This window comes from Typopeltis vanoorti, chromosome 10 (assembly GCF_054136105.1).
Source record: "Typopeltis vanoorti isolate ZY-2024b chromosome 10, IOZ_Tvanoo_1.0, whole genome shotgun sequence".
Taxonomy (NCBI): Eukaryota; Metazoa; Arthropoda; class Arachnida; order Uropygi; family Thelyphonidae; genus Typopeltis; species Typopeltis vanoorti.
The window spans coordinates 125612769-125635235 of record NC_143558.1 but is presented as its reverse complement, the minus strand read 5'-3'; the positions used below and the strand labels follow the sequence as shown (position 1 = coordinate 125635235).

The 22467-nt window shown below is 37.0% G+C and overlaps 1 protein-coding gene across 1 annotated transcript in view; it reads left to right on the top strand.

Annotated features, from left to right (window-relative positions):
• Window positions 1–22467, top strand: part of LOC150102772 (uncharacterized) — a 275594-nt gene that overhangs the window by 22453 nt on the left and 230674 nt on the right. The window contains exon 2 of the mRNA XM_090398736.1: window positions 2172–2439. Within this exon, the coding sequence (XP_090254862.1) occupies window positions 2181–2439 (259 nt within the window). The 5' untranslated portion in view covers window positions 2172–2180. The remainder of the gene's footprint in view (window positions 1–2171; window positions 2440–22467) is intronic.

Below are 22467 nucleotides of genomic sequence, written 5' to 3'. Positions count from 1 at the left end.
CATTAATTGAAATTTTAAATGTATTACAAAGAGTACAAATTTGAATATACTTGGATATCTTATAGAAAGCTGGATTTAAATGTGCAGTACTGATTTAAAATTGCACCAAAAATAGTATGAGATTGGGAGGAAAATATAGAAAATATGAACCACTAAGCATGGAAATATGAAATGGCAGAATATATTATAACTAATAATTAAGGAATTGACAGCGTACACTAGACACTGTCAATTCCTTAATTATTAGTTATCATGTATAAGCCTCTCAACAAGAATAAAGGCAGAATATATTCCTGACAGGAAGTGACATTTTCAAATATATTCTCATCCCTTGAAAACAAGGTGGCCAAATTGATGCACAATAATTTATGTGCAACCTGATTAATGCCTCATCTAAGGGAGCAATAGCCTTCTTACTTAACCAGTATGCAGAAGTAAAGAAGGTCCTCTACCACTATTATCCTCTACTAAATCCTTTATCCCTTCCACCTTCTGTAAGATATCCCCACAAATTTTATGCTTTTCATTCCATCTTTGCTTTCCAAGTTTTAAAACCTTAATGTTTAGAAACATTGAACTAGTAAGTCTACTCACTTGCATAGTCTATTTGTAGCCTTCTATAAGGCCATAATATCTGCTCTACTCTTCATAGTCCTCTCCAACTTTGCATCAGCTGTACAACTGCATATTCTTATTTAAACCTCCTGCAGTATCATTAACATAAAAGTTAAATAGCAGTATCTCCAAAGTAGGTCTCTTGGAGCAGACTTGTATTAACGTTCCACTCCTGAGACACTACTTCCCTATACAACACTTTCTAATATCTATCCGACAGCCTATTTCTGATCCAATCCACCAATATATTATTTAGCCACATCTATTTTAATTTAATCACCAACTTGCATAATCCATTAAAAGTTTAGAAAAATCAAAATATATTACTGTATGCATCCCTTCTCCAGTTCATTTTTCCTCTTGTAATATGTGAATAGACTTCTGAAACATGATCTCCCTTTAGCAGATCCATTTCAGAATCTTAGCCTTTGCTAATCTTTCCATCATTTTAATCACAATTGGAGACAAACATATTGGCTTGTAATTCAAAGCCTCAGACTTATCACTTTCTTTGTAAAGTGGAAAGTTTTGCTCTCTTTCCACTACTTAGGGATTTTTTCCATTGTAACACTTGTTAAACAAGTATGTCAAAACATGTATGTCATTAAATCCAGAACTTCATTAATATCATTAACATTATTGATTCCACATGTATCTCTGGCTAGCTCTTTTTTTTTTGGGTGGGGGGGAATAGGTGGTGGTACATGCTCTTTGCTAGCAGAAGTTGTGGATTAAAATGATATCACATTTGTACATCACTTGCCACTATTAATAAAGGTGCTGGTATGCTGTATGATTGTGTACCTTCCCCAATTAAGCACTCCATCTAGCTCAGTCCATCCCTTTTTATTCCTTCATTACCACTACATTAAAACTTTCTTTCACATAAGGAAGAAATACCTTGATGAGTTAATCATTTAATTTAATCTTTCAGGTATAGTCTGCACAGTTCTTAGTGTCCTACCATTCTCAGAAACTATTATACTCCTATTATTTCTTCTATTGGCCACATATCAAAAGACTTATCTGTGATTTTTCTTGAACTTATTGGCTAATGGTTGCTTATACTACTCTTTTGCTATCCTTGCCAAGTGAGTTTCATTTTTTTCCTGCTCTTTATACTCCTCATGCAATTGATTTTTAAAACTCATCTTACGTTGCTTCCATAATGGTCTCTGCAGCTTAGTCAGTAATGGTAGTGCCTTTTGTTGGAAAGACTTGCATCAGAATCCCCCTCTAGGATATGAAGAACTTTTTATAAGAGTTTTCAACTGGAATGATCAGTGGATTTGGGGATTCAAGATGTTATCTTCATTTTACTGACATAAACAAAAGCTTAAGGTATTTAATAAAGGGTAATTTTTCTTTGCTAATTATGTGGATGGTCACCCTTCTACTTAAATTTAAGTTGTGAATATCTTGCACTTGACATTACTACAATGCTTTTGCATATTGTGAAAAGGTTTTCTGCTTGCGTCTTTATCTTAGTCGTTAATAGCCATGCACATGAACTTCAGATGTGTTTTTTTTTAATAATTTTATTTCATCATTTACAGTTATACTAAATGATGTCATCTTACAAAGAACACCTGGATTTAAATGGATTTGATGATGTGGAAGAAGACGATCTTTCAGATGATGAAGTATTTACCCGAGGTGGAAAGACAATCCCTTGTGAAGAAAATGGAGTCAGTAAACCTCTCATGGCTCCTAGACAGCGAAATAGGGGAGAAACATTACAAACAAAAGTAAGAAAAGTCCCTCCACTACGAATTTTATGGGCTCCTGCTTTGTATGGAGTTATTGCTTTGGGTGCTATCATAGGTATGTATTTATGTAGTATTACAGATATCTAAGTATTTTATTATTATTAACACTCCTCCATGGAGTCAATAGATTCATTGCTCAAGTTCTCACTCGTCAAGCAATATATCTGGTACATTATACCTTAAACACGTTCAAATTTTCACATTTGCAAATGTATCCTGCAATGCATTCTGCTTACCACTTCCACCTGAAAAATCTATTCATTACTCACCATCGTAATCAAATTCCTGACACGTACCCTCGAGGGGTGTACAAGATATTATGATAATACCACATGAAAAACTTACATTATTACTAACTTCCTATCAACAATTTTCCTCCAAATCAATCTGCTATCTGTCAAGACTCCAACATTATCAGATATTATATTTCTCTCTTGTAAGGCACTTTTTACTGTATCAGTCCACCTATATCTTGGGTCTTTTCCTGCCAACCTAGCAGATAACTTGTTTTGCTAATTGTTCCTCTTCCATTCTGTTTAAGTGACCATACCACCTGAGATTAGCTCTGCTAACACATTCCTGGATGCTAGGAATGTCAAGTTCTTTCCTAATATCCTCGTTTTTAATGATATTGTCATTGATGCCATCTGTTCATGTCTCTAATCTTTCTCAGGACTCTCATACCTGTGGTTTCTAGTTTTTGGTCAAGTGTTTTATTTCTAACCCAGCTCTCAGATCGTTAAGATAAAACTGGTTTGAACACTTTCTTGTATACAGCTAATTTAGTGTTTAGTTTGACTAATTTATTCCATATTAATTTATTCAGTTGACTTCATATTCTTTGCTGATTATGTTATATATTTCATTATTAAATTTACCATCTTCACTAAAAATTGTGTCTAAGTAGTTGAAATGTTTTTGGTGCCATTGCATAAGGGTGGTAGCAGACTGGAAGCGTCTAATTATAGGCCAGGTTGCATGTCATCAGGTGAGAGACACGTATACAGCATTGGGCAGATGAGGATGGTGTTATCCATGAGAGTCAACATGGATTTGTAAAGGGGCGCTCTTGTTTTAGTAATATGCTAGCCTTTTATAATAAAGTTACAAGAGCATTAGCTGAGGGAAAGGCATATGCTGTCATTTTCTTAGACTTAGCGAAAGCATTTGATAGGGTGCCACATGATAAGCTGATGTTTAAGTTACAGCACATGTAACTTAAATATCAGCATGGAGGCCTGAATAATAATAGTAATATTGTTTTACTTGTTCTATAGGTTCTCCATTCACAATGCAGTTGATATTTTCAATATTTCTGCCTATTTTCGTTGTCTTTATCTTATTATTGCTGATTTTAATACCAAATTTATTACAAGAGTTATTTAGTTTAGTCAGGGAATCTTGCAGACTTGTAGGTATTTATTTAAAAGTATAATATCATCTACATAAAGTCAAGAGCTGAAGTTAACATCTCCAATTTTGATATGAGGTTTAATACTGTTTTCCTTCATAACGTGATCCATATAGATAATGAATAACAGAAGGGATAATGTACATCCTTATCTGAAGCCAGATTTAACATCATATCATCTTCCTGTACTTCAATTCTAACTGCTGACTTATGACTCAAATAAAGGCTAAGTATTACTTGATATAATGCCCCATTGACACCATATAACTAGCATTTTGAATAGCTTTTCTCTTGACACCTTGTCATATGCCTTTTTCAGGTTTACAAAACTTAAATACCGATTTTTGTTATATTCCCACGATTTCTCAACTATTCGTTAAGTGAAAATCTGATCCTGACAGCCTCTATTTGGCCTGAATCCAGCTTATTCTTCGCCAAGCTTCCCTTCTATAATCCTTCTCAAGTATAGTTGCATAAATCTTACCAGGAACATTCAGTAGGGAATTCGGAATCATTTGGAATTCGTCCCTCTGTCCAAACCTTTTGAACTATCCAGTGCAGCCACTGCAAGACTTTTATACCTCCATACTTTAGCATTTCTGGTCAAGTATCATCTACTACTGCTGCCTTTCCACATTTCAGGCTTTTGATGGCTCTTTTTTTCTGCTTCAAGTATATCCATATTTGAGGTTAAAAAAAAAAAAAGCCACCAAAAGCTTGAAAACAAAAATTATGGGAAAACTTTAGTAAGAACATACAAAATAAATATCAGGAAGGTGACAAAATATTTTGGAGGCTGTTGAAAAAGCTCACAAATGGAGGAAAGACTGCTGTATGAAATAATTATTCCATACACCAAGGATATCCTTTTCTCCCATTTTTATGTCACCTTTATCATCTCTAATTCCTTTTACAGCAGTCTTTCTTCCATTTATGAGCTTTTTCAACAGTCTCCAAAATATTTCATCACCTTCCTGATATTTATTTTCTATGTTCTTACTAAAGTTTTCCCATAATTTTTGTTTAGCTAGTTTTGCACAGTGTTTAGTTACTTACATATGTTTCTGTATTCTCTAAGAGCACAAGGTGACTTAATCACCAGAAACTTTCAGTTTGCTTTTTCTTTTCCTTCCCTGCCTCTTTTACTTCCTGTGTCCAATGGAGTTCTGATTTTTCTATCCTTGCAGACAACCTCATCACATGCCTCTCTGGCTAAATTAGTCAATATTTTCTTCAGGGCTTGCCACTGAATCTCCAAGGTTTGGTTTCTGTTCTCAAACTCTTTCATTTTTTCTTGGTCACTCACTTATTCACTATTATGCATTTTCCAGGACTGATTTCTTGCTCCCTCTCTCTCTCTCTCTCTCTCTCTCTCTCTCTACTTCTTTTCCATTCTTTGCATGCCTATATTCTGAGTGTTTAGCATATCAGCTCATCAGCCAACAAGCTGTGAGTTTGAATGAATCCCACCATGGGAATGAAAGTTTTGTGAATTTCTTTAGATAGCAGAGGAATATTTTATTGCTATGTGTATGATAAATCTCTGCTGCTTGTTGGAATGCTAAGGTGGTTTTAAAAAGTTTAATAGTGAGTTTCTAGACAAGGGTTCCAGATTATATGACCCCTAGTCCATGCATATTGCTAATATTAATGCAATGCAGGCTATAACAGCCTTTTGTGAGTGTAATTCACAAAATAAAAGTATAATCTCCTTTGTATTAATATGGTAAGATCCTCCTTATTAAGTGTAGCATATCACTTTCTCACCACCTGTTCACCAGGCTTGCCACTTTACATTTCCTTAACCTTTACTCATAACCAATGCTGTAAACTTCTGTGCTTGCTCACCAGTAAGACAAATATCTCCAAATTGCCAAATGTCAATCTGGGTGGAGTACCACAGCAAACTAAAATATCACAGTCACATGTTTTATCATAGACCTGATTAGTTTATAAGCTTTTGTTAATGTTATGGCTAATTTTTATCCTTTTTAATTACCAATTTAGAAGCAATTTATTAACTTTTAGGTGGGAGATGAATTTCATTGCTCACATCTACTTATTGGAGGTCTGAAATGGCTTGAAAAAATTGTGTTTGGACTCTACATCAGGGTTTCTGCTTATGTAAAAAGATATAAAAATATAAAAACAAATAAAATTTTAAAAATAATAAAGAAACTTAGCCCACCCATAGCAGTAATGGACTCAAAGTACTGTAGTTGTGATACAGACTGCTTATATATTTGTGTGTTTATCAGCCTATGAGACATGAAGTGGGGGGGGGGGACAAAAAAACCCTCAAACATTTTAACAGTGACACATAAAAATTAATTATTTATTTATTACTGATCTTGACATTTTTACACTTTCAGATTTAACACTTATAATTTATCTTGAATCCATTACAAAGGTTGAGGATAAAAGCATTCAAAATTGTCATAAAATTCTTAATAAAATAACACCATCATGACCCTCCCACCCCTACCCACATGACAATTAGTAAGTTTTATTATTACTATTATTATTAACATTTGACCTCCATAGAGTCAGAGACTCATCATGGGAGGTACTCACTATTGCATACAATGCTCATCCAACCGTGTCTTAAACTGATTCAATGTGTCCACAATACACTCAGGCAATGCATTCCACTCACCAACCACCCTCCATACAAAGAACCTGCTTCTCACTCCTTTGCTCACACCCTTCTTATTCAGTTTCCAGCAATGGCCTCTTGTTCTACTCCCCTCTCCCATTCTATGAAAAATCTCTTCCATGTCTACCTGATAACAACCCCTGACCAGCTTATATACCACCCCCCTTCTTCCTATTCATGAGGCTCTGCAACTTACTTTTTCTCAATCTGTCCTCGTACTCCACATTCCAGAGACCACTGACTATCTTTGTGAATCTTCTTTGTACCTCTTTCTAACATATCCTCGTCACCATGAAAATGTGGCAACCAAATCTGTGCACAATAATCCATATGAGGTCTGATCAAGGCATTATACAATGGAATCATAACTTCTCTATTTCTGCATGTCAGAATTCTCCGCAACATTGCCATTATTCGATGTAATGTCGTCACAACTTGTGCAATGTGGTCTCTTAATTTCAGGTTTTTGTCCACCATCACTCCTAGATCTCTCATCTCCTCTACTTCTGTTAAAGTTTCCCCATCAAGTGTATACTTTGCATCCCATCATTGCTTACCAAATCTCAAAACTTTACACTTGGCAACATTGAACTGATAATTCCACTTACCTGCCCATTCATGCAATCTATTCAAGACCTCTTGTAAGGCTGTGCATTGCTCTCCCCAGTTTTGCATCATCCACAAACAGCTGGATATCACTAGTTAAACCCAACCTAATATCATTAACATACAAATTGAACAATAACAATGGCCCCAAAACTGACCCCTGCAGCATATACCACTGGTGACCTTTCTCTTTCGAGATACTGTGCCCCCCATATACAACTTTCTGATACCTATCCGACAGCCAGTCATTGATCCAACACAGAAGTCTGTTATCCAATCCCATCTGTTTCAATTTATTTAAGAGATTGTCATATGGAAGTGTATCAAAAGCCTTTTCAAAATCCAATTACACTGTTAATAGAGGAGATTTTTAAATTATTTTAATCCTGTCATAGAGAGATTTTTATTAATATTAATCCTACTGACTGTGCCATTGTTTAAATATAGGATTTTTATTTATTTTATTTAATCTCTTTTTCTAACAATTATTTTTTTTATTTCTTAGTGCTTTTATTATATTTATTTATTTATTTGCACAAGGGTTCACTCCGATTGGTGCAATGACCTTAACTCTTTCTTTCAGAATCCAAATAATCCCTGACTCAAGACCAAAGTACAAAATAAACACATTTAATAAAACAAAAAACAACATATATACACTTCAAACAAACTTTACATAACTATAACTAACTACAGAATTAATTGGATCCAAGGCCTTTTAAAAATAAACTTACACTTAAGAATAGTCTAAACTTTGTTTGCACAATGAAAAAATGTTCATAGCCAGTTTCTTTCTCTGTTGAGGCCCTTTTCCGAAGATATATGACTTTAATCTTTATTTTCATAGGATCCTTTCTCATCGCTCATGTAGCACACATTAATTCTTCTTGACTCAATTCTGTCTCCTTTTCAGTAGAAATAAAACTTAGATCCGGCATCCTTAATACAGATGAAACTTCCTAATCAGAGTTTTCTCAAACATTCCTTTAGAACGTGAATAGCAATTTCTTCTTTTATTCACTAATGCTTATTGACAGTCTTAACTCTTCCACTTTAAAAGAATTCACAGTTCTACGATTCCCTTTTCGGAACCTACTATAAATCTTCCGCTTAACGTTTCCTCCAATATTCCTTTTAAAACGCCTATAGCAATATTTCCCTTTTATTTACCAATACTTTTCCCACTTTAAACTTCATATTTCCACGATTCCTATTTCGGAATCTACTATTAATTTTCCTCCGACTGTCGCATAAAAAAAACTCGATTTCCTCTAAATCGAAATGTCTGCCGGCTTGTGTTCTAATTTCCTTCCCCAATGCTCTCCTGTTTACTCTCCCTTCTTATGATACCAAATGCTTTCTGTCAGCTGTCAATCACACATCAACCTTCTCGATGAGAATGCGCACTGCATGAAACTGGCAAGCAAGAAGTTAGGTATAATGGCTGACATGCAGATTACATTAGTGACAAGAGAATGTCTTCAAAAAACACAAACACTTAAATAATTCTAAATTACAATAAAATTATTTTAAAGTAACACAACTATTCAAATCCGGTAAGTACATCAATTTTTTTTAACTTCTTTACAATTCATTTTGACAAAACAATTTCAATAACGGGCACATTGCAAGTGCCGTCAATGCATGTTATGAAACTAAAAACTAAAACTAATAAACATACTAGCATAAACAATACGTAAAAATATTCAGAATTTTAAATTATGATTATTTTTACAGCACCATTGTATATGCATCTCCCTTGTCCAAGGTATTTTTCACCTTGTTATAGTACATAAGTAAGTTAGTGAAACATGATCTCCTCAACAATTTTTTAATTCAGAACAGTTTAAAAACATTGGTAGACAGAGCCAGTGATCATGTGATGTGGTATGTGAGAAAGCAATCAAAAAATGTTTGTCACAAATCAGTACAAAAAATTATGTTTAGGGAAAATAAAGAAAAACTGCAATAATTCTTTCCAACTTCCTGCACTTTTCATCATTGTGTATGAAATAAGTTAATTACTGCTGTCTTCTCATATATTTAGTTATCTAGTTGTAATTAGTTGGCTATGCTGTGGTAAGCTTGAGTGCTTTCCAGAGACAAAATAATGCAGAATCCTGTTCCATTTTATTAATATTGGTCTTATTATTCCATTATAGCAGAATCAAGGATAATGGACAAAATGAGTGTTTGTAATCATGGATATTATTATTATTATTATTATGTGACACCTCCAGGGAGTCCAAAGATTCATCGAGGGAGAGTGTGCCAACAGCAGCAAATGATTGACCCCCCTTCCAACTACTAACCGAGCTCAAATTTGCTGAACCTTTTGCTGAGCCATTAGTAGCAGAGGTTCTACCAATCAACCAACCTTGATATGCCATTACAAATACCCAAAACAGGTGCAATAAATAAGATAAAATAATAATAAATAAATAAAAACGTGTTGACAACATTTATTATTATTATTCAGGCCTATATGGAGTCAAAAGATTCAGCGGGGGGAGGTCCTTCCTGGGAAACACAGTCTATCGTACCACTCCTTGAACTCATTGACTGTTCTTGCTCTCACCACTCTATCAGGCAGTGCATTCCACGGTTCAACCATCCTCCATGCAAAGAAACTACTCCTCACCCTCTTGCTCACAGCTTCCTTTTGTAACTTCCAGGAATGGCCCCTTGTCATCGCTCCTTCCTGCTGTTCCACCAAGCGAAAGAACTCCCCAGTGTCAATCCTTTGGAGTTCTACCTCTCACCAGTTTAAAAGACTCTATCAAATCATCTCCCCCTTCCTCTGTCTACCAAACTCTGCAGTCCACATTCCCTCAGCTGATCCTCAGAACTAACATTGTGCAGTCCTGAAACCATCTTTGTTATCTGCCTCTCTATCCTTTCCACAGTTAATTTATCCCCTTCAAATTCTGGAGACCAAATTTGAGAACAATAGTCTAAGTGTGGTCTGATCTGCATCTTATACATTGGAACGATAACTCTTATCTCTACACGTCAGCGTCCTTCTCAGTATTGCAGCAATCCTCTGGGTTACCTTCACCACCTTTGAAATATGTTCCCTGAATTTCAGGTTTCTATCAATCATCATCATCATCCCCAATATCCCAAACTTCAACACTTTACATTTTGCTTCATTAAACTGATACCCCATTCATATGCCCATCTGTCTAATTTATTCAAATCCTTTTGCAGGGCTGCCACATCTGCTCTATTACTAATAACCCTTCCCAGCTTCACATCATCTGCAAACAATTGCCCCTCCAGTCCATTGACAATGTCATAGATATAAAGGTTAAACAATACCGGTCCCAGTACTGATCCCTATGGGACCACTTGTAACCTTCTGCCTCCTTGATATTGTCCCACCATACCCAACTCTCTGATACCTCTCGGACAGCCAATCCTGAATCTAGTTGACTAACCTCGACATCTAAATCCTTGTGCTGCAATTTAATTATCAGCTTATCATGTGGCACCCTGTCAAATACCTTTGCAAACTCCAAAAAAAATGGCAGTATATGCCTTTCCCTCATCATCTGCTCTTGTCACTTTATTATAAAAGGCAATCATATTACTAAAGCAAGAGCATCCTTTAACAAATCCATGTTGACTTTGACTCTCACAGATAATATTATCCTCATCTGCTCAAAGCTATATGAGGGTGGTCTGAAAGTACTCGGCCTAACAATGAAAAAACAAATTCATAATTTCAAAATTATTTTTATTTTTTAACATAATCTCCCTTAAGACTAATACATTTATTCCAGCATTTCTCCAGCGCCATTATCCCATCCTTGTAGTGGTTCTCAGTAAGATCTGCAAAATGCCCCTCTACAGCTGCAATCACCTCTTGATTTGAAGAAAAACAGACCAGCTAGGAAGCGTTTTAGTTTTGGGAAGAGATAGAAGTCAGAGGGAGCTAAATCTGGGAAATAGGGTGGATGTTCCAACAATTCATAGTGCAGATCCCTTAATTTTCCCATTGCCAAAAACACCTTTGTGGGCAATTGCGTTGTCCTGATGAAAGAGGATTTTTTTACTTCTGCAAACCGGGTCTCTTTTCACAAATTTTTTTCGTCTAGTCTGGTTAAAAGATCGGAATAATATTCCCCATTCTCCGGTTATTGTTTTACCCTTTTCAAGATAATTAATAAACAAAATGCCTTTAGCATCCCAAAACACCGATGCCATGACCTTTCCTGCTGATGGAACCAACTTTTGTCTTCTTTGGTGTTGAACAACTGCCTTTTGTCGACCGTTTTGACTGCTGTTTGGATTCTTGTTAAAACGCTTCAAGCACTGTTCAAAGATTTTCATGCAAGTGCCTTTTTGATCTGCTGTGAGCAAGCTTGGCACCCGTCTTGTGCAAAGCTTTTTCATTTGCAATTCTTCGTGCAAAATATTTTCTACACGTTCTTTTGAAATGCCTATAGTCGCAGCAATTTCATGCACTTTGACTCGCCGGTCATCCAATACCATATCGTGCACTTGATCAATGATTTCTGGTGTTACACTTTTTGGACATCCTTCATGTGGATCATCTTCAAGGCTAGTAGGGCCATGTTTAAACTCAGCTGCCCATTCTTAATTGTCAAAAACGAAGGAGAAAAGTGCCGATAAACTTTTATGAACTTTGAATGAATTTCTTTTGGCTGTTAATCCTTCTTTTACAAAGAATTTTATAACTATATGATACTCAATTTTATCCATTTCAAGGGATACAGGCAATACTTTTGCTTCAGACAGCTGTATAAAACAAACTATTTGATAGAATGACTTGCAGTTTCACAGGGATGCTTATGACAGATGTACCAACATGGAAAAAAAAATCTTGCCAATAATGTTGCCATCTATGGTTGAGGCCGAGAATGTTTCAGATCACCCATATATATGATCCCTTTCTAATATCTCCAAGATGTTAACAACTACTGATGAAACAAAAAAACTGGTCTATAACATGATACTTCCAGTTTGCTACCACTCTTATGCAGTGGGATTATCTTACCCTCCTTGGGTATCTTTCTCTTGGGCAGACTTTCATTGAAAAGTTTGGTTAAAGGAGCTCTCAGTTCTTTAGTACATTCTCTCAAAACCCATGTCGAAATTCCATCCAGTCCCACTGCTTTATTGGCATTCAGAGTACTCAGTATTTGAAACACACTCTCCTTTTGCATTTCTAAACCCTGAACCTAACCTATCCCTCTAGTATTAAAATCTACTTCTCCAGGATGAAATACTCCAATAAAGTGTTCATTGAACAACTCCATTATGACCTCTGCATCGGTCACTCTATTCTCATTTTTATCCCACAATGTCATTATTCCACAATCATTTCTCCTAATACTGGCCACATAGCTAAAAACTTTTCTTTGATTTTCTTTGGATTTTAGGGCCAGTCTATTCTCATTTTCCAGTTTTGCTTTCCTTACCATACTAGTCACTCTCCTGGTCTCAGTCTTATATTCTTAATACATCTGCTGTCCACCCCTCTCCTTATAACTCTTCCATAACCTCTTTCTCACCTGCAGTTCCTGTTTGATATTGTTTGTCATCCACTTTACACCAAATTGTGTCCTCCTCCTCTTCTTCTTCTCGTGGAATACAGCTTATTATTGCTGCAGAAGTATGCTTCTTGTTTTGCCAAGAAGTATACATCTGCAGATATTAAAAACTTTAACAGAAGATATCCACTTCTTTCTTATTGGATCTTTGGAAGATTTAACAGGGCTGGAGTAGTTCTGATTCCCCCCCCCCCCCGGATCATTCTATAATATCCAACGGGATTCAGAAGGAAGAATCTTGACAATCGACTGGAAATGCTGTGGATGTGTAATAAGATTTATAAATGTAAGTTTTTTTACACTTGGTTAGACTATGAATTATATATATTTAGTTTAATCCTTTATCCAAGTGTAAGCGAACAAAGTTTGCACCTGAAGTATCTTCAGGACTGGGGCAACTCGTGGCAAAGGTGAACTAAGTTCTGATCAATTTCCTTAGTATCCCATAATGCAAAGCACCTCTCCTTGCAGACATGTATAATGCTATGCATTCTGAGTTCTGCATTGCTTCAACCTTGGTATCACCTCTGGGTCTAGCTTCTACTGAAGAGACCTCAATAAAAGTCGAAATCGGTCTGGGTGACCCTTCACATAATGTATAGCATTATACATGTCTGCAAGGAGATGTGCTTTGCATTATGGGATACTAAGGAAAGTGATCCGAACTTAGTCCACCTTTGCCACGAGTTGTCCCAGTCCTGAAGATACTTCAGGAGCAAACTTTGTTTGCTTACGCTTGGATAAAGGATTAAACTAAATATATAATTTAAGGTTTATAAATGTTTATGTTGTATGCGGAACAGTTAGATGAAAATTCTTCCAGGAATTGGAGCCATATGTATACATCATAGCAGCTGGAGACTGGAATTGTATTGAAAATTCCACATTAGACAAAATAGGAGGTCCCCCCTTCCTGGAGTGGAAAAGTGGGATATGCACATTTAAAAACATGTATCAGCAATGCTCAACTAGTAGACATATGGAGGATTCGTAGTCCTAATCTCCAGGCTTACACGTATATGAATCAAGGTATTGTACTCATCTTGATCAAATTTATATCAAAGAGATATAAATAGGACAATTCAGATAAAACAGCTTGACACCAACATGTTAGTTCATAATTCCAGTTCTACTTAACTTCCACTGCATGGAAAAAGTAGAAATCAGTTCTGGACCATGGAGACTTCCACCAAATTTTCCGTTGATCTTTTCAACCAAATTCCAGACCTTCCATTCAAATTGGAATAATGTTACCTGGAATTATGATATGGGGTTAAAATTCAAACAAACAGTAAAACAGAATATGATGAAATGGGAAAAGGAACAGGCTTTCCTCAAAAGAAAAAAGTTGAAAGACCTGTATAAAGTGAGAATTTGGTTTTGTAACAAACCAATGTAATGGTATAGAATGTTGCAACATCGTTGGAAACATTAACATAGAGAAAGAAAAGTTTTTTGGTATCTTGGAGGCATTCTTTTTGGACTAACCCCTAAAAGAGAATCCCTCATTATACTTGGAATCCCCTTCTCCACTTACTCAATATTACCAGTTCAAGAACTTATATTCAAGAATTTTGAAACCTTAGAAGACTGGAAAATAGGGCAACTTTCTTTTTCTTCTAAAACTTCAAAACCATAATCATTCCTGCTCAGTTGTGTATAATAAATATTACAGATATCACAGAAACTGAAGAATAGCAATTATGTAGTAAATCTGTGCAATTTTTTGTTTTTTTTGGTCCAGCTGATATCAAGAAGTTAAAAAGGAATTTCTTCATCTGTCAAAGAAGCATGGAGGATTTGGGCTCCCAGTCTTAAAATTTTGCTATTTAAGCAATACAGGTTCAAAAATCCATAAAATATTGCAGACCAATCACACATGTGCAGACCTTCTCCTGTGCTACCTGGGTTTTCATCCACCCTGTTTGGAGTAAATGATTATAAAGTCCAAAAGCTGAGATTGTTCCTGAATACTATAACACTCTGTGCTTAACTCTAAGTACAGAGTGTTATAGTATTTAATATACATTATATATATAGTATACATTAAAAAAAAGTAAAATTTGGTAAAAAGAAATCTTTAATATCTTTCGCCAAGAACTTCCACAATTGGGTACTGTCAAGAATACTTTATTTTATAACTTATGGAATATCAGAGATCTGTGACATCTGTTACTGATTGAAAACACTAGAACATGCATTCTATAGCTGCCCTCCTGCCCTGCATATTTGGAACAGATTATGTAATGCATTGGGCATTCCATTACTTACAACACAACAGGTTATTTTTTTGCAGTACCCACCACCTGTCAGCAATGGGAAGAGAATTTTGATTTTTATAATTAATGAATTAAAATACATTTATGGAAGGTTAGAAAGAAACATGGATTTGAAAACCAGCAATACGACATCCAAATGCTTTATAATATTGTATTGTGGAAATTTTATTGTTGCCTGGTGATTTTTTCATTTAGAAAGAAGCATTCTAGGAGATATCAAATTTTTGGTTAGGTGGTGTAAACCACCCACATTATGTAATATTCACCAAGGAGAGATAAAATTCAGTCTATTTTAGCAGTGTTGCTGAGGTATGATAATGATGAGTGATGGAGAGCCAAAGTCATGAATGGTATGCTAGGAGCTGTGTGAGGAGGAGGGAGTGAAGTTTGCAGAAGGGTTGCATTTAACCTCCCTACCAGCCGAGGGATGAAATAGTGAGACCAAATTGCACTTCTTATCCATGTTATTCAATAGGTTTACAGAAGTGTATCCAGATTTAGCTGGACATCTATGGATGTCATGGCCAGTTGGGGGTTTAAATGGCTTTGGAGTGAGTATACTGGAGAAAGTGTTGATGGATGAAAAACTACAGTCTGTGGAAGCACAGTGTATGATGTGTGCAAGAGATCAGAAGAAATAGATGAAGGGAAAAATCAGGAGAGTGGACAGAAGTGCTTGGCAGTAGAAACTGTAGTAGTGTGAGAGATGAAGAGAGAATAGGAATGCAAGGGGAAGAGGGGGAGAGCTCGGGTGGACAGGGAAACATAACATAGGGAGAATGGATGTTGAAAGTGGCAGCGAATGTGTGTATGAAAATGAAGTATATTGTGATATGGGTGGGGAAGTTGAGACTGAGCAGATGAGTGGTGATAAAGGTGATTGGGCAGGTGTGGTGAGGAAATCACAACCAACACATGGCTTGGATACGACTGGTGATAGACCTAACAATGAACTGCTGTGTTTGTTTACAAATGCCAAAAGTAACAGAAATAAGGGGAGATGGAATGGTGATTGAGTTTATTTTCCCCAAAATCAATGAATAAGTGAAACATGATTGAATGAAGATGATGTTGTAATGGAAATAGAAATGGAAGGATACAGTAATTTTTGTGAGGATAGAAAGGGAAAGAAAGGAGAGAATACGGGAATGTAAGCATTTGGGAATAAGGAAAATAAATTTCTAGAGAGATAAATGTCTCAGGCAGCCTGGGAAGGAGAGCACGCGAGAATTGAGAGTTTTAGAGCATCATTTCATCAGAGGATGTAATTGTGAGAGGTGAGGTGAGGTTTTTCACATTTTCCTCCAGTTTGTGAAAGTGATCATGAAATAATCATCTATGTTGTGGCTAGTTATGTGCAGACTCTTGTGAGGAAAGAATATATGTGGAATTATAAGACTGGTGATTATGACAAGCTTAGAAGACAGCTTGGAGCTTTTACATGGAACGAGGAGTTGAGCAGTAAGGAAATAAATGCTACATGGGAACTGAGAAAGAAATACATAACAATATCAATGTGTGAATATATTCCAAAGGCCAAAAGGCTGAGTAAGGTAGGGGAAATGGATAAATATGGAGCTTAAGCATGAAATCTGGAAAATGTAGGTACTTTGGAGGAAGTACAAAATGAATAATGATTATTCATCATGTTTATTATTATTGTTACCTTGGGGTAATAATAAAGTATTATTATTATTACCCCAAGACCTAATGGAGTCAAAGACTCATCTGGGAGGTCCTTTTATCACACACACATCTCATCATACCGAGCCTTAAGCACACCCAAACTTTGCAGATTCCACACTCTCAGGCAAGGCATTCCAATCATTCACAACTCTGCACGAAAAAAACCTGCAACTCACTCCCCTACTCACACCCTCTTTATACAGTTTCCAGGGATGACCTCTGGTTCTTCCCTGATCTCCCACTATTCTCTATAGAACTTCTCCACCATTGATCCTATAACAACCCCTTACCTATTTGTAGGTCTCTATCATATCTCCCCCTCTCCACCAGACTCTGCAAATTACATCTTCTCAATCTTTCCTCATACGCAACATACCAGACGTCAGAAACTACCTTAGTCAGTCGCCTTTGGACCCTTTCCAACATCTCTTCATCCTTCTGAAAACCCGGTGACCAAATATGGGCACAATAGTCCATGTGTAGCCTAATCAAAGCCTTATACAACGGAACAAGAATCTCCCTACTTCTACACATCAGTGTCCTCCGCATCATTCCCAGAAGCCTTCGTGTTGTCTTCGCAATTTTGGAAATTTGTCCCCTAAATTTTAGATCCTTATCCACTATCATTATCAGATCTTTTAAAACCTTACATTTTGCAACATTGAACTCACATCCCCATTCCCGTGCCCAATCACTCAGTTTATTCAAGTTTTCTTGTAAGGCCACAACATCTCCTCTACACTTCATGGTTCGTCCCAACTTTGCATCATCTGCAAACAACTGAATTTCTCCATCCAAATTTTCACCAATATCATTAATATACAAGTTAAACAGCAGTGGCCCTAAAGCAGACCCCTGAGACACTCCACTAGTGACTTTCCTTTTCCTAGATATCGCACCCCCATACACAACTTGTTGATACCTATCAGATAACCAGTCTCCAATCCAATGCACCAATCTAATATCCAACTCCATCTGCTCTAGTTTGACTGACAACTTATCATGAGGTACTCTATCAAAAGCTTTTGCGAAATCCAAGTATATTACTGTGTATCCTTCTCCTCTGTCCAAGGAAGCAGTCACTTTATTGTAATAAGTAAGTAGATTACTAAAACAAGACCTCCCTTTAGCCAATCCATGCTGTCCATCAAAGATTATACCATTTTTGTCTACCCAACTCTGGATCCTAGTTCTCACAAGCTTCTCCAACAACTTAACCACAAGAATATGTGGTGATATATTATCAAGTCCCATAGCCTTATTTACATCTAGTTTACTCACTTCCCCAAACACTTCTTGCTCACTTACAGTCAGTCTCTCCTCCCCCATCAACAATTGCTCTCAATCTCTCCATGAAGTCACATTCACAAGATTGAAAGATCTTTATGAACTGCTCATTAAGTATCTCCACCACACATTCTGCAACAGCTGTCTTTATACCATTTTCTCCAATCAATGTCATCCTTCCATAATCATTCTTTCTTTTGCTCGCTACATATCGAAAGAACTCCCTAGGATTCTTTTTGGCTTTATTAGCTAACTGCTGTTCATACCGCTCTTTAGCTACTCTCACCAACCAAGTCGCCCTCCTTGCCTGGTCTTTGTAGACCTCATGAAATTGCTTATTTCCACTTCTCTTATGCTGCCTCCACAATGCCCTTTTTCTCTGTATCGCATGCTTAATCTCTTTATTCATCCATCTCACACCTACCTTATTTAACCTTCTCACCCTTGGAATACATTCAGACATTGAATCTGCTAGATAGTTTTTGAAAATTCCCCAAGCTGCATTGATCTCTTTTCCAGCTACCTCCTCATTCCATGCTACACCTGCAAGCTGTCTCCTGAGCTCTTCATAATCACCCCCCCCCTTGTAGTTCCACATATACCCTTTTCTCACAGGGGTCCTCACACTGCTGGAAATCACTCAGTTAATCACTTCATGGTCACTCTCACCAATTTGTGGATGATTTGACACCTCATTTATAATTACATTCTCTGATGAGATGACCAAATCCAAGACCCTTAATCCTCGTGTGCACTCTGTTACATACTGTCTGAGGTAGTTATCCCTCAGAAACTCAAGAAATTAATTTTCTTTACTTCCAGTTGCTATCTCTTCATTTCAGTCTATATTGCCATAATTAAAATCACCCATAATGATCACCCTTTTCTTATTTGCTTGCTTATTTGACTATACATTTCACTATCACCACCATCCACATTACCTGGTCTATAACAACATCCCACCAAGTATTTGATTCCATTCACCTCTATCTCACACCATACTGCCTGAAAACCACTGGCACCATTTCCGTCTTGCATCTCTACTTTGTATGGACATAACTCTTTCTCTATCATCAATAGCACTCCCCCTCCCTTTTTACCCCTTCTATCCTCACGAAACACATCATACCCTTCATCTCTGTTACTCTCAGGATTTCATCCTCTTCCAACCATGTGTGACTTATTCCGACAATCTTTGGATGTACAGACGCAATTAGTGCAACCATTTCATCCTCCTTGTTTCTTATACTTCTAGCATTGGTATACAAACACAACAGCTCATTTCTGGATCTACAGCTAGTTCCACTGATACCACTGACTCGATGTGATCTCTCCATGCTGGACTGGGGCCATTTCCCTTTCTGCTTCTTCATTTTAGAACCCTTTTCAATTCCATCTGTTTCTTCTTGATCCCTGGTCATCCCATTTCTTTCCTGCCTACACATGCTCTCACCTCTTCTTGGAGCATCCACCTTTCTCATGCTGTGCACCCCTGTCCACCCTGAACCTTCTCGTTTCCCTGCTTCTCTCATTTTCTATACTCATACCACTCACTTTCCCATTTATATCCACTTCTTCAATCTCTCCTGTCTTACTCTTCTGCTCTTCCACATCACTCCCCCTCTTGATCTGATTCATTCTCTGTATTTACTTCTCTACCTTCCAGCAGCAGTCTCTCCAAGCGACTCACACCATAACCACTCAAATGCAGTCCATCGCTCCCATACAGATCACTTCATCCCTCAAACTCATTCCACACATTAACAAACTGTACTCCCATCTCCTCACACATTTCAGCCAGCATAACATTCATAATCCTGCTCTCTGCCTCATTTCACCACAGTCATACCTAGGCAACACACTGACTACCTTTCCTGTCACACTATTCTCTTTTATCCTTCCAAGCAGCCTCCTGATATCCATTTTGACACGCTCTTTGTCCTCTCTCAAATCATTTGTACCAATTAATATTATTAACTCTTTTGCTTGCTCCCGCACAATGCCTCAATCACTCTACTCATTTTACCACCTGGAAAACATACCTTGTGCATTCTATCCTCTAGCACACCTTTAATAATGGAGTCGCCATACAATGCCACTCGCTCATCTTTCGTTAACTCTTTCATGCCATCATGATTTATTTTAATAGTTTTGACCTGAATTTTCTTAATTTCATTCTGCATGCATTTCATTTCTTGCCTCATCCAATCCAATTCAACTTCCGAATCTCACGACACATTCTCTCTTTCATTAAATCTTTCTAACTTTCTAACTTTCAACCCCCTCTTCTCGCTTTCACTCTCATTCATCCTTCTTTGTTTCCGTACTTTAGGTCCAACATATACGTCCAACTTTCGCTATCATTCTTCTCACTTTCACTCTTATTTATCTTTTTTTGGTTCCATACTTTCTCTCGAACATGCATCCAACTTTTGCCATCATTCATTCTTTTTTCGCTATCATTCATTCTTTCGATTTTTTTCACTTTCGATTTCTGCATGATGCCATTTCTAGTTTCATTCCGCCACTCTCGCCTCGCTTTCATCCCTTTTAACATCCGTTACAGTTATCAAATTGCCATTTTTCTTTTTAACTGATTTTTTAACATTTTTTCGCCCCTCTTTCAAACGTGCACTCATGTTTTCCGCGACATTCTCGTTACTAACTTTCTGTCATCAATTTCATATTTGCATTCATCAGTTCCTAGTTCAGGTCACACTTCGCACACACACCCTTCTTCCATCCGCACTAAACATCCACAAATCGTTTATGTAATCGAAGGAATACATATAACAGACCTCACACTTAACGAAACGCTGAAATCTAAATTAAAAGCATTGAATGACAATGCTGCCGCCATTTTTTTTTTTTTCTCTGCAGGTTACTAGGTCTAATAATAACGATTTCATAATTAAGTTTAGGCAAGAAAAATCCCCAACACTAATAATACCGGTAGCGCACAATGTTTACAGCCGCTCTTACTCAAACAATTATGCATATATAATTAATTATTCCTAGAATAACTTATCTCATTCAGGAGCTCTTCTTAAACATGTCCACAGTGCTTGGCTCACTAGTGCCCTCTCTCAAATATAAAGAAGTATAAAGAACAAACCAGGAGAGTGCCTCAGTTAGTCAGGAAAACAAAAGTAGAGTATGAGTAGAATTTGGTAAATCAGGCCAAGAAAAACCCTAGAGAGTTTTTGATATGTGGCAAGTAGAAGAAAGAATGATTATGGTAAGATAAAGTTAATGGATGAAAGTGGTAGAATGGTAACTGCTGCAGAAGACATTGTTGAGGTATTCAGTGATCAATTTATAAGGGTGTTTCATCCTGATTAGAGTGGAATCATGAGGCAATTAGGTGTAGAGGATATAGGAGGGGGGGGATAGCTTAATTTTGAGTGAGCAGGAGGTATTTGAGTAAATAAATAACCAATAGGCAAAACGATTTCATGAAATAACACCACACATCTTGAGGGGATGTTCCAGGGAATTGGCAGTAGCATTGGCATTACTGTTTAATAAAAGTCTTTCAATAGCACAGGTTCCAAGGAAGTGGAAGGAGGGTAAAATTGTTTGACTGCATAAAAGTGGTGATAAGGCTGTAGCTTCAAATTATAGTCTGGTCTGTATATCTGGAGTTGCAGTGAAGGTACTGGAGAGATTGGTGAGAAGTACGATGCAGAAATAGGTTAATAACAGCAGTATTATCTGTGATTATCAGCATGGGTTGGTTAAGAGGAGATCATGTTTCATTAACATACTTATGTACTATAACAAGGTGACAAGTACTTTGGACAAGGGAGATGCATATACAGTGGTGCACTTGGATTTTGCAAAGGCTTTTGATAGACTCCCACATGACAAGCTCTTAAATAAATTGAAACAGATGGATGTTAACAGACTTCTGAGCTGGATCAGAGTGACTGGCTGTTGGAAAGTTGTATCCGTGGTGCAGTATCCCGAAAGAGAAAGGTAACTGGTTGTGCCGCAGGAGTCAGTTTTGGGGGGCATTGTTGTTCAATTTGTATGTTAATGATATCGGAATGCGTTTAACTAGTGATATGCAGCTGTTTGCAGATGATGCAAAACTGGGGAGGACAATGCAGAGTCAAGCAGATGTTATAGTCTTACAAGAGGACTTTAATAAATTGCATGAATTGGCAGGTAAGTGGAACTGTCAGTTCAATGTTGCAAAGTGTAGGGTTTGAGATTTGTTAAGCAATGATGGGATGCAAAGTATACACTTTGCATCCCATCATTTTAACTTTAACAGAAGTAGAGGAGATGAGAGATCTAGTTGGACAAGGATCTGAAATTCAGAGGCCACGTTGCACAAGTTGCGAAGACATCACATCGAATAATGGCAATGATGCGGAGAACCATGACATGCAGAAATAAAGAGGTTATGAGGCCGTTGGTCAGGCCTCATATGGATTATTGTGCACAGATTAGGTCGTGGGTTTTCATGGTGACGAGGATATGTTGGAAAGGGTTCAGAGAAGATTCATAAAGGTGGTCAGTGAATTCTTTGGAATGCGGAGTACGAGGACAGATTGAGAGAATGTAAGTTGCA